The 13,173-nt window shown below is 36.7% G+C and overlaps 1 protein-coding gene across 1 annotated transcript in view; it reads right to left on the reverse strand.

Annotated features, from left to right (window-relative positions):
• The window catches only part of LOC108248163 (desmoglein-4), a 41,564-nt gene that overhangs the window by 22,370 nt on the left and 6,021 nt on the right, over positions 1–13,173 (reverse strand). The window contains exons 2-6 of the mRNA XM_017436741.3: positions 11,583–11,708; positions 10,148–10,303; positions 7,012–7,153; positions 3,739–3,908; positions 103–237 (exon numbers count right to left, since the gene is read on the reverse strand). Coding sequence (XP_017292230.1) covers positions 103–237; positions 3,739–3,908; positions 7,012–7,153; positions 10,148–10,303; positions 11,583–11,708 — 729 coding nt within the window. The remainder of the gene's footprint in view (positions 1–102; positions 238–3,738; positions 3,909–7,011; positions 7,154–10,147; positions 10,304–11,582; positions 11,709–13,173) is intronic.

The raw sequence follows: 13,173 nt of genomic DNA on the forward strand, positions 1-13,173 counted from the left end.
AGATTAACTAAGGAAATTTCTTTTTTTAATTGCTTTAACTTTGCTACAGTAAGGAAAAAATTTGTTTTATTTGGTCATTCTTAATATCATCCATATTTTTACCTCCGACTTTTCCAGAGTGGGGATGTTGTCATTGATGTCCAGGACTTTGATCTCCACAGTTCCTGTTCCTGATAACCCCCCTGCTGCACCTCCCATATCAACTCCTTTTATAACCAGTGTGTAGAAGTCATGTGTCTGCCAGAGAAAAGAGCAAACAGCATTAACACAGAATGTTCTGGTCACTTCTATTGCTAAAATGATTAGATGTAAGTTAAATCAAACTGTGATGATTTTCAGATTGGGAAGACCATCAATGATAAATCGTACCTCTATAAATGTTTTACCTTTAATATTACATTTCAGAGTGCAGAAAACTATTCTAAAATTTTATGTCACATCACACTTCAAATTGCATCAAAGTGTCATATTAATTTGTGCTATACTACTGGTGCTGAAGTTGTAAGTGAATTTAGGTGTGTACTGATAATGATCCATAATACTAAAAAAAAGTATAAATTTAATGAAGACAGTTTTTAGACAAAATGGGTAAAATAGGGTTTTACATATCAGGACCACATAAAAACTAGATATATTGCATTTTATGTGAAAATGCAATGAATGCCTAGTGTTAATTAACTTTTAAAAAGCTGAAACTGAATTAATAAAGTTATCACGACTGGAACAAAAGCTAAAAGTTAAAATAAGACAAAAAGATAAAATTAGCAAAACAAAAGCTAACAGCCAAAATTAGCAAACCAGTAACTAAAATCTGTGTGGCACAGTAGTGGTTAGAGCTGCTGCAACACAGCAAAAAAAATCTCCACCAGCACACAGAAAGAAGGTCACAAGAAGGTTGCATATTTTCCCCATGCATGAGTGGGTTTTCTTCAGGTACTTCAGTTTCCTCCCACAAACCGAAAACATTCATGTTAGGTTCATTGAGCGAGAAAGGCTGTCTGTCTCATTTTTCTCTATGAGGTCCTGTGAAGAACTTGTGACCTATGTGGTAGTACACCACCTCTCGCACAACTAAAGTTAACCAGTTTCCTGATGACCCTGAATGGAAAAGTGGGTAAAGAAAATAGATGAATGGATAGCTAAAATCTAAAACTAGGAAAATCACAGAGAAAACAAGACCAACAAATCAATAGTTAACAGCAAAATCCAGCAAAATAGTAGCAAAAAAACTAAAATTACCAAAACAGTACCTAAAAGCTAAAAATAAAGCAAGTATGCTAGAATAGATTTCAAAGAGCACACATTTTTTTTCAAGGATTTGAAGAGTTCAGGTTCTTTTCAATGAAAAAATACATGCAAATAAAGTAAAATATTTCAAAGGATTTAAAAGTTAGAAAAACCAAATGTCAGCCATAATGACCTGAACGTATGCTGAATCATTAAACACAGATTCAGCATACGCACACAAAAATGTCATATTTCTTTTCCACACAAAACTTGTGATGTATTAATAATGAAATTGGAACATGCAAAGCCCCACGCCAACGTCATAGCTGGCTACAATTTTTGGTTTTTTAGTGACACTAGAAGGGTATGCTAGGAAACTGTTAATGATGTGAAAACGATTATTGTACACACATATGAGGATGAACAATAAACATGTATGCAAATAAATGAGTGGATATTAAAACGTGCAAAGTGGTTCAGATAATAACGTTACCAAAATGGCTTTAGCTGTATTAGAGAATTTTGCAAATGGTGCAATGCAAAGAGATTGTGTGTTCAGGGGCAGAGAGCATTTTCTGGCGCAAGATGACAACTGGTGCTACTTTAAGTTTCAAAGGGCAATCCCATCAGAACTGTGCTCAGAGTTGTAGCTGTTTTACTGACTAAAGTGTATTCTGTGTTTCAGTAGGAAATATACACAAGCCTTTGTACACAAGGCCCCAGGAATTTACTAGGTTCCAAATTTATTGAAACCTGACCTCAAGTGTGCAAAAAAACAACAGATTCTGCCATTCTTTATTAAACAAAAATAAGTAAAATGAAATAACATTTATAGTTTCCTCCTAGTCATTAACCATTTCAGCATATGATCAAAGTTTGAAAAAGACAGGTTCAGGAACCTTCTTTAGCAGCAATAACTCACAGTAGTGTTTTTCTGTAACGCTTTATCAGTCTCACACATGGTTGTAGAGGAATTTTAGCCCACTCTTATTTCCAACATTGCTTCAGTTCATTGAGGTGTGCAGACATTTGTTTCTGCAGACCAACACGAGGAACTCAAAAGTAAACTAATTTATTAATAAAGAAAACAAAAGACTGTCAAGGCAGCAAAAACAAATAACAAAAACTTACACTAACACTCACAAAGAGATGACCTGAGTGTGGCATTCAACCAACAACGAACCAATGGAGAGAAAATGACTAGAGAATGAATACAAAGTCAGGGGATGAGGAAGTAGAAACAGGTGAGTGATTACAAACTAGGGGCCGGTGTAGGTGAGCGTAGCAGGCTGACTGGAAACGTACTGAGCTGAGGGCAGGTAAATAATGATACAAGGAACAGAGGGCACAGAGAGTAGAACTACACAACATAACAGGGAATGGACAAAAACGCAAGAATCAAAAAGGAACCACAGAAACACAAGCAAAAACAATTAAACCCAAGACATAAGACAATTTAAAAAACAGTCCAAAAACCCACCAAATCCTAACATCGATCACCTGAATGACTGTAATGTGCCCAGGTCTTGTAGCTGCAAAACACACCCAAACCATTACCCCTCCATCATTGTACTGACAGTTGGTATGAGATGTTTGGTTTTCTTCGAACATTGTGCATTATGAGTAAAAACTCCACTTATCTGTCCAGACGACATTGTTCCAGAAGTCCTGTGGTTCATTCAGATGAAACTTTACAAACCTAAGTCATGCTGCCATGTTGTTTTTAGAGAGAAGAGGCTGTCTCTTGGCATTTCTTCCAAACAAGCCATAGTTGTTCAGTTATTTTTTCTAATTGTCCTGTCATAAACTCAAACCTTTTCCCTTCAGCTGAGGTCTGTAAAGTCTGAAGTGGAGCTCTTGGGGTTTGTTTGTTATTTTTTCTGAGCACTACACAGTCTGACCTTGGGGTGAATTTGCTGGGACGTCCACTCCTGGGGGGATTGGCAGCTGTCTTAAATGTTTTCTGTTTGTGAGTAATCTTTCTTTCTGTAGACTGATGGACCCCAAATAGTTTGGAAATGACCTCTGACCCTTCCTGGATTGATAGGCAGAAACAGTTGCTTCTCTGAGATCATTGCTGATGTCTTTCCAAAAAGACATCAGCATGGCCATATGTTCTAGAGCAGCAAAATGACAAAACTCCTGCTTTTATTGAGTTTACATTGATGATGATCAGTTAATCAATACATTTGATCGGTTTGAACCTCTTACAACCTGTGGAAGCAGCAAGAGTGGACTAATTTTTCACACACAACTTTTCCGTTTTGTCTTTGCTTTTGTTTAATAAATAATGACATGGTGGAATCTGTTTTGTTCACTTGAGGATAGAGTTGAATAATTATAAAACCTGGTAAAGACCAGATTATTTTTATTTTGTTCTAATATAAAAATTCAAGAGTTAAAAAAGAATATACTTTCTTCTTCCCATGACTATAATGTGTAAATAACACAATCTTATAATAATATTATTATCATCATGTGTACGGAAAAGCTGAAGCATGCATACAGTACCTCTCTGTCCAGTGTGGGATCATTGACGTAAAGTTTACCAGTATCTGGATCTATAGTAAACATGTGACCTTTGCCTTTTGGCTCCTGACTGACAATGCTGTATGAGATCCTTGAATTAATGCCACCGGCCATGTCATCATCTTTACCTTCAATCTGCATAACAAAGGTCCCTGTAATGATTCACAAAAAGTCAAAATCATATTAGTACAAGGCATTGGATGATCAAATGAAACAAGTGCCAATGAGAAAGCAAATTGTACTTGCTGTTAGTCAGTGAGCTAGGGAAATTAGTATCAGCAGAAAAGAAAAGAAACATTTTTTTCTCTAATGTTATTTTAAATAATGACAATCCTTGTTTTTTTCTTTAACACTGATTCTGTTGGGAAGCTGGTGTGTGGGTTTTTTGTCGTTCCACTAGGAGAAGCCAGAGGATTACCTTTGGAGGATGGACGGCCTAATTATTACCAACACCAGTGGCTTGTTTGGTCTCTCTTGGAGAGTAAAGGAAGAGCACGCAGCCAGCACTTCGGCGCAGAAGTGTTACCGTAACATGGTCTCCTAGTCATTCTTGGACACCTCATCTCATGACAATTACGAGTCTCCTCAACTGCTGCAAGATCATCTGGTTCTCCATCATTTGCTAGTTACTTCGGTGGTCTTCCTGGATCACAAGCACACTCCTTGTCCGCCCTCTCTGCCTCCGTCTGTCCGCAACCCAATATTCCCGTTCCCTTGTATGTTCAAAATCCACTGTTGTCTTTGTATTCAAAGAGTCCCACTACTTACCTCCTTCTCATTACAGAGTTCTGGATTTCGCTTCCTGCTTCATTGTTTTCCTGAAGATTCATCTCAGATTATTTGCTGTAAATAAAATCCTTTATTCAGCTTCCTAACCAAGTGATTCTGCATGTGGGTTAAGTCTTCCTAAAACCATGACAGATTCTGTTCTGAATATCCCTCGATCTACATGTCTTCATAACTCCTTTGAAACCTGTCAAAAATGCCTGATGCAAAAGTTACAAAACCTCAGATTACTGATCTGTCAGCCTTCATGTGAGCCATCCACCGCCATCACAAGTTCTGCTGTCTTTAATCAGTATGAGCCTGTGGGTTTTGTTCAGCTAGATAAAACATGAAGACATCCTGTCCAAACAATGTTTTTCCAACTTATTTTTTTAAAGAAAATTTTTAAGGTTGTTGGGTCTGACATTTTAGTGATTTTTTTTAACAGCAGTCTCGGTTCAGCTGTTATTTCACCTTTTTTAAAACGTGCAGGGTTTCAGCAGCTGATGAGGAAACCTAACCTAAATATTAGGTCAATTTAAAAACTTCCCTTTTTCTCAAAGATTTTTGAAATCATTATTTTTCATTACAACCACTTGCCTCATTGAGGTAAAAAGCTTGGATGGCTTTAAACTTTCTAAAATTTAACAAGAATAAAACTGAAGTTATTTTTTTTGGTCCTAGTGGAAACTGCAGTGCTTCTCGTACAGATCTGGGTACCCTGGAACTGTTTGTAAAATCTCCTTCATTGGCTCCCTGGTTGTCTTTGAATTGATTTTTGACCTATAAGGCCCTCATTGAACAGGCTCCTGTATCTGTTTGACCTCTTTCAGCCTTATGTGCCCTCCAGCTCCCTTGGATGTAATGATCATTTGATTTCGTTGTCCTGAGGTCCAGGCTTGGTCCACAAAGGTGATTGGGTGTTTAGCTAACCCAAGGTCCAGGCTGGTTCACAGAGGGATCCAGTCAATAGTTGTCACAATATCCTGGTTGGTACTTAGAGAGGATTGGGTCTTCAGTTGTCCCGAGATCCAGGTTAGTCCACAGAAGGGATCAGGTCTTTAGCTGTCTTGAGGTTCAGGCTGGTTCACTGAGGCAGTTGGGCCTTTAGTTGTCCTACATTTGTATTCACTGGCTTTTAATGTGTGGCACAGAGGTACAGTGGTTAGAGCTGTCGCCTTACAGAAAGAAGGTTGTAGGATGGCTTCCCAACCTGGGGCCTTTCTGGGTGGAGTTTACATGTTCTCCCTGTGCTCACGTGGGTGTACCCCAGGTACTCTGGTTTCCTCTCACAGATCAAATACATGCATGTTAGGTTCATTTGTAACTCTAACTTGTCCCTAGGTGTGAGTGAGAGTGAATAGTTGTTTGTCTCATTTGGGTCTATGTGTCCCTGTGATGGACTTGCGACTTGTCCAGGGTGTCCCCCGCCTCTCACACAGTGACTGCTGGAGATAGGCAACAGCTCCCCATGACCCGGAAAGGAGAAGTAGGTAAAAAAATGGATGGATGAATGGATGGCTTTTAATACAGCATGGAAGTTGACATTTGACTATTTATTGTTTGTGTGCACCACTTTGGCTGACAGCATTTGTTTTTAAATGTGATATATAAATAAACTTGATTTGATTTGAACAAGGTCATACTAAATTTTTGTGTGCATCTTTAAATGAAAAAAAAAACGTCTTTCCTTAATGTTTTCAAAAACCAAACAGTTATAGTACCTTATCACCCGGGACACCTGCCATAAAGCACAAAGTATGGAGAAAAGGGCAGAAGTCTTCCTCCATGCTAAGATACTGACTAGCTAAATGAAGGCTTGTTTTTCAAAACATTTTTCAGGCTTATAGAACAACTCCTTCTAAAAAAAACAACAACATACAAATGTAAAAAAAAAAAAAAAAAAATAGATTTGCTAATATTAAATCTCTGTACTTTTCAATGCACCTTTTCAAAGTTTGTTGCTGTTTTCTCAACTGAACAACATCTGTGTTATTTTCAAATATACAGTATGAGTGCTGAGCATAGACTGTGTTTATGCCAGTGTTGCTGATCCTGTTGAATTTATCAGTCCATTAGGAACTAAGTAAGCATTTGGATTGACTAGACACGCTAATCAGACAAACCGTTACATTCATCAGCATCATCAACATGGTTTATGCTCAGCTCACATACATGTGCATAGTCCCACTATGAAACGCCTTGTTGCTGAAAAGTGCTATATAAATAAATTTGACTTTGACTTTTGCAACATACATTTTTAGGCTTAGAAAACAATGAACTTATATTTATTTTTAGCTAATGTAGTTTGTTTTACATCAGTATGTCATTTCTGAGAAAAAGTTAGTTAATATGCCTAACAACAATATAAAAGCCTAGCATGGACAACGACTTCTGCCCTTTTTTATGACCAGTGTCACAGATGATAAGGTACTAACTATTGAAATACAGAAAATCACTTAAAAATGACCAGACTAAGTTTAGGCTTACCTTTTTTGCTAGCCTCTGAAACATTTCCAGTGTGCAGCTCAAAATAAGGAGCATTGTCATTTTGATCCAGGACAGTAACAATCAGTGGGATATTTGTTTCCTCTGCTTTGTCCCCATTTTTGAATTTGGCTATGCCTGTTAGCTGCAGAGAAGAGACGATAAGGGTTAAAATATAGACAACTGGTTCCTAACTATGTGAAATGGTATTTCAGAATCTCTGGTGTTCCTGTTTCAGACAGAGCCTTTCACTCATTCAGTTGCTCTAATCAATACCTTTCGTTTTGCTGCTAAAGTCTTTAGCTCCTGGGAGACACAATGACCACTTTTGGCACTAGATAAATAAAACAGTACTTGGTGTGATCCCAGTTGGAAGAATTAGACAAAAATTATTACTCGTGAAAATTACTCAGAACGTACAGATCAAATTTTTGCCATCTAAAAGAATTCACACTCAAAGTTTTTCTGAGCGTATAAATAAAAATGTTGTTAAACTTGTCCTCACTTTTGTTTATTTTATCTTCCTTTTCTTATAAGATGATGTTCTTATGGAGATTATTTTCAACATTCTTCTTGAGCATGTAACATGTGCTCAAAGACTTCAATATTTTTTGCTACTGGGTAGATCTTCCTTGAAATTGTACTGGGCTAATTCCAAAACAACAAATACAGACACTAATGTAAGACATAGCATTCAGGTTCTATTCCAAATTTAGTCAATTTAGTTCTAAGGGGAACTGGGTTGGCACCTACACCATATTTCCAGACCAATGCTGGTTTTAGGTTTGTTGTGATGGTGTATCTAGAATTATTTGCCTTCTTTTTTTCTTTCTTTTCTCCTTGTTGCTTAACAAGTCACTGCCTAGGGTGGGTGGGGATTGTACATTTGCTAGTTTGAATTGCAAGGGCCTAAACAATCAAATCAAAGACTGTAAAGTTTTCCACTATCTATGCCATCTTCATGTTCATAAAAGTTACTTGCAAGAGACCCATTTGAGAGATGTAGACCACACCAGTCTGAAGAGAAGCTGGGTTATTTTTCCAGGAAAATAAAAGGGTGTTCCCACTTTTATCTATAGAGCAGAAAGTAGTGTCTAACATTAACGGATAAGAGGCAATTGGCAGGTGTCCTTTGCTTTACTCCCACTTTTATGCCTGACCATTTAATCTTTTTGTTACTTCTGTGGGTGTGTGTTGCTCTGACAAACACAGCTTCACACATGGTACAAATGCGAGAGGACAGAGTGCCAAATGCGTTTTTACACTCCACTACCTTATTTAGGAGCCTCTCTGACTCACATTGCACAAAATTCCTTATTTTCCTGCATCTGGGCATAATTTTGAGGAGAATCTTACACACACAGGACACATTTACATCTATTCACATATTTAAATGCAGTTGTGTCAGGGGAGGTATCTCACGTGCACTCAGTTCCATATGAATTGGGATGTATGAAGGAAGAAGGATGCATGCGTATGTTGTCATACATCTGAATATTTTTGTGCATACTAACTTTTCAAATTTTATCCATACACCAACTTTTAGTATGAAAGCTGCCCAGTCTTTCATACGTGAAGACCCTGATCTCTATCCTCAGTGGCATTAACACTCCTGCTCTGGATCAGAATCAGACAAGGAACTGGATCGTCCTATCATGGCAATAGAGCTCAAGACTGCATTCAAATGTTTACAATGTGGTAAAAACCTAAGTTCAGATGGGTTTCCAACCGTATTCTACACAAGCTTTTAGAAGTAGTTGGCCCCTTTACTATTAGACAGTTTATTGAGTCTTTTAATACAGGTATGCCTCCCTAAACCTTAAACCAGAATTTTATCTCTGTGCTTTAGAAAAAGGCTCAAGACTCGTTCCTATGCAATTCGTATCCCCTCAGTTTTTTAAATGCTGATTTGAAGTTGCTGGCAACGTTACTCCTCAGGTGCTAGTTGAAGCACTTGAAGGTGGCACTGGATGCAGATGACCTTCTGCTATTCTTGTCTAGCTGTCACTCTCTATCCCTGCATTTAGTAAATTTTCTGGATATGAACTTAATCTTGGAAAAAGTGAGGTATTTGCTGTTAGCACAGGGGCAAAATAGAATCTGCTTGATAATCTACCATTTAAGAAATTCAAGTTGTGCTTATTTTGGAGTGTACATTGTGGACAAAATGGTTATAAAAGATTCTCCTATTGCTTATACAAGTTAAACAATTTTGCGTGATGGTCCCTAAATCTTTCTGTGGATGCTAAAATTAATGCTTTAAAAATTAATATCTTCCCATGCTTCTTAAATGAAGAAACAAAGCACTTGGCGGGATGGCACTACCTAACCTCTTGTGCTCCCACTGGGTAACTAATATAAGAAATCTGAATTATTGGGTTCAGTTTGTGAATAATGAATTGCCTCCATCATGAGTTGTTATTGTAGCAAATTCTGCTCATCCAGTAACATTAAAGGTCTTATTGTACTCACCGCCTCACTCTTCTACTTCTAGTTTCACTAAGAATGTGATAGTGTCTGCCTGACTTAAAACCTGGGTTCAATTATACATCATTTTGACTGAAAACACACTCTGTTGGAGCTCCCCTCACAGGGATTTGTATTTTTCATCCATATTTTTTGGATAATCTTTTCTCAAAATGGGTTAGGTTAGGTATGAAAACCTGAAGAACCTTCTTTTCAACAGCTAGTAAAAAAATTCTCTTTCTCTATAGAACATTTTTTTACTTTCAAGCCTGATGTTATATCTATACCTCATCCTCAAAAATTTCAGTTCTTTCTAACCCCTCTGATTTAGAGGTGTTTCTGCAATACTGAGATTCTAGTTTGAAATGTTTTTTTATGTTATCTAATGTAACTGGAGAGGATATTGCTCTACAGTGGTGTGTTTTGACATGTGTGTCAATATATGCATATATGTAATGTGTATGGAAGTGTATGTGATCTTTTATTATTATTATTTTACTTATTGAGTGATTTTTGTTCTACTTGTTTGTTAGGGGTAAGTACTGGGGTCAATGGTGTTTCTTTGTTGGTAATTATTAACAGATTTATTGTATCAAAATTCAATAAAAGAGAGTGTTTAAAATAATGACAGACAATTCTGAAAAGTACATGTTTTCATTTTTAAAAGACTTACATTATAGGAAGGGTACTTTTCCCGGTCCAGAATATCAGTAACTTGGATAAAGCCAGTGCTGCGGTTGACCACAAAAAGGTTGAAGGGTTCTTTGTCAGCTCCTTCTCCCGTGAGGTAATACTCCACCTTTTGATTTTGTTCTTTATCAGAGCGAATCTAAAAATACAAAAAAAAAAAAAAACAAAAAAAAAAAACAATGAGAGTATTGCTTTTTTGTTTTCACTCAGACCTTATGTCATGAAGTGGGATAAAAGAGGTGAACCCAGTATGCAGACTCATGATGAAAATAAACTAATTTATATAGAAACAAAAACAAAGAGCTGACAGAGCAGCAAACTAAACCTAAACTAAACCAAGAACAAGACAAGCAGGACACAAGGGGCGTCGAGAAGCAACAACAACCAGAAAGACAGCACATCAGGGAGGCAAGAATACGACAATGAACCAGCAAGTAAGTGGAGAAAGTGACCAGATTTTAAAGACAGGATAATGATGGGAAGTGGGCACAGGTGAGTGATTACAATTGTAGGCAGGTAGAGATGGGCGTGGCAGGAAAACCAGAGACTGACTGAGGAGAAGTGAATGTAGCAGCACAGACACGAGGAACAAGAACTGAACTAAGACCAGGAAAAACACAGGAACCAAATAATCAAAACACAGAAAACACAATATAAACCCAAACCCTGACACCTTAATTGTGAGGGGTTTAGAACTTGGTTTTCTCGTGATGTTAATGCTGACTCAGCAGTCACACTTTTTTTCTGTTTTTATTTTATTCCAGATTTGCTATTTTTAGTTTTCATGTTTTGCAATTTTTTGTTCCATTCTGCTTCTTTTATTTTTAACAATTCGGTTTCAGCTTCTACAAAGTTCAGCAAAGTCAATTCAGCACTCAGCATTCAAATTCCATTTTTGAAAAAAAAACCCCAACAATTTCTCTAGTTCTAGTTGCAAATAATTACTTCTGCATAAACACATTACTGAATGTAATGTAACTGTTTTTTTAAATTTGGTTGTTCTTGCATTTTGTATCTTGCTTTATGTCTCCTGGACCTTTTCTTTATTCTTTTGTTCAACTTCGTCAGGCTGTGTGTACTGGTTATGGTTTTAGGATTTGGTAGTTACAATGTCTAGCATGTCTAGAAAGTTAATTAAAATTTTAGCTAATACTAACTTTTATAATTGGCAGAATTGAGTTTAACCTGTTGGAATGCCCACCCGTGGTCTTTGACATTAAAAACATGTCTTTACAGGTATTAATTTTTATCAATTTCTGTTTTCAACATCTTTAATCAAAAGGTAATACTGTTTACATTAGGGTTAGTTGGAGACATCCAATAATGTGACAAAAAAGAATAATTTGACATCTGAACATAGCCATTTTTTTCATTATGCCATTACAAGTTATTTCTCATTTTGAGTTTATGTAAAGTACCTTAGCAATGTAGCTCAAATGAGTGTAATCGATGTTCTCAGTCAGCTTGGAAGGAGGAAGGATCCACTCTCGTTTTGTTCTTTTCAGGGTGATTTCTTTACTCTCTTCTGCTTCAGCACTGGTCATCTGAAACAACAAAGAAGGCCATAGTGAGCAATACAAGAATATAAAGCTGAGTATTGAAGGCTGTGGTTCAGGTCAATATTGGATCAGTCATATTACCATGATGTAAAATTGTACAGAATTTTACATCTTCATTCTGCTTTTTATTAATTCATTTTTATTTTTGTTTTTATTTTTATTTTATTTTTATTCTGTTTTTCTTTTCTTTTTGTTTTTTGATCTGTGTGTATATGTATGCTGCAAATGCACAGTAATTTCCTGTTGGGATAAATAAAGTACTTCTATTCTATTCTATTCTATTCTATTCTATTCTATTCTATTCTATGATTTACTTTGTTTCCCAAAATGTCAGTGTTTAAATGCAAAAAATGGAGCAGTAACATGGAGCATATTTTTCCAATTTTCGCACTGGCAAAATATGTCCAAGGAGCCTCTTTAAAATAGCTACATATTTTTATTTATCTTTTAATAACCTTTATTTTACCAGCAATTATCCCATCAAAATCGATTTTACAAGGGAGTCCTGGCTGAGACAGCAGTGCAATAGGTCCTTATTAAAAACACACCAACATTAAAACAAGTGAGTCAATGCTGATTCAGCATTTGCACAATTGTTTTCCTGTTAATAGAGTCAGTCTTCTGAATTTTTTTTGCAATCAAACTTGTCATGTGGCGCATGCATTATAGCGCTTCTAGTGGCTGGTTTGGGAACTGTGGTGTATTTTGTAACCACATGGGGAGGGGTCAGCCATTTTGTTTGAATGGGAAGCATGCAGTAAAGAGCTGAGTTCAATCTGTTTGCATCCTCCGTGTTGAGACGTGGAGAAGCTTTGTTTATATTTTGTATTGTATGTTAATAGAACAGAATCAATGTATATTTTGCTTCTTAACTTTAGTTTGAGTTAGTTCTATGTATGATTGTTTGTTTCATTTAGCCAGGAATAATTCAGCCAATAAGGATGCAGGGCTCTCAAGTCTCATGCATTGACCGTGAGACACACGCATTTTGTGAAGTGCACATGCTCAAACGCCACACTTTGTATTTCTCACGCTAAAAAAAACACGCACACGGCCTTTTTGTCACTTTAACGCTATATTTAGCAAGTTTTCAGATCCCTCTAGCAATTTTTATAGTGACTAGCGACAAATCTACTGACTTTTTTCTGTGTTATCAGAGACTTTGGCGGCTAAATGTAGGTAGGTAGGTACATTTATTTATATAGCACTTTTCAGCACGAGGCGACTCAAAGTGCTTTACAACACAAGAACAAAATTACAGACAGAGTTACAGAACATGACAAGAAAACTAAGCTAAAACATGACAATGCTAACAAAGGTACAGGATAACTAAACTACTAAAACATGATATTACTAAACCAAGGAACGAAGAATCTAGCTAACAGTGAATATGATAACTAATTGTACAGTAACTAAGCTAAGTGTACAGGAAGGCTAAATAATCTAAAAC

The sequence above is a fragment of the Kryptolebias marmoratus genome, linkage group LG8 (assembly GCF_001649575.2).
Source record: "Kryptolebias marmoratus isolate JLee-2015 linkage group LG8, ASM164957v2, whole genome shotgun sequence".
NCBI classification, from domain to species: Eukaryota; Metazoa; Chordata; class Actinopteri; order Cyprinodontiformes; family Rivulidae; genus Kryptolebias; species Kryptolebias marmoratus.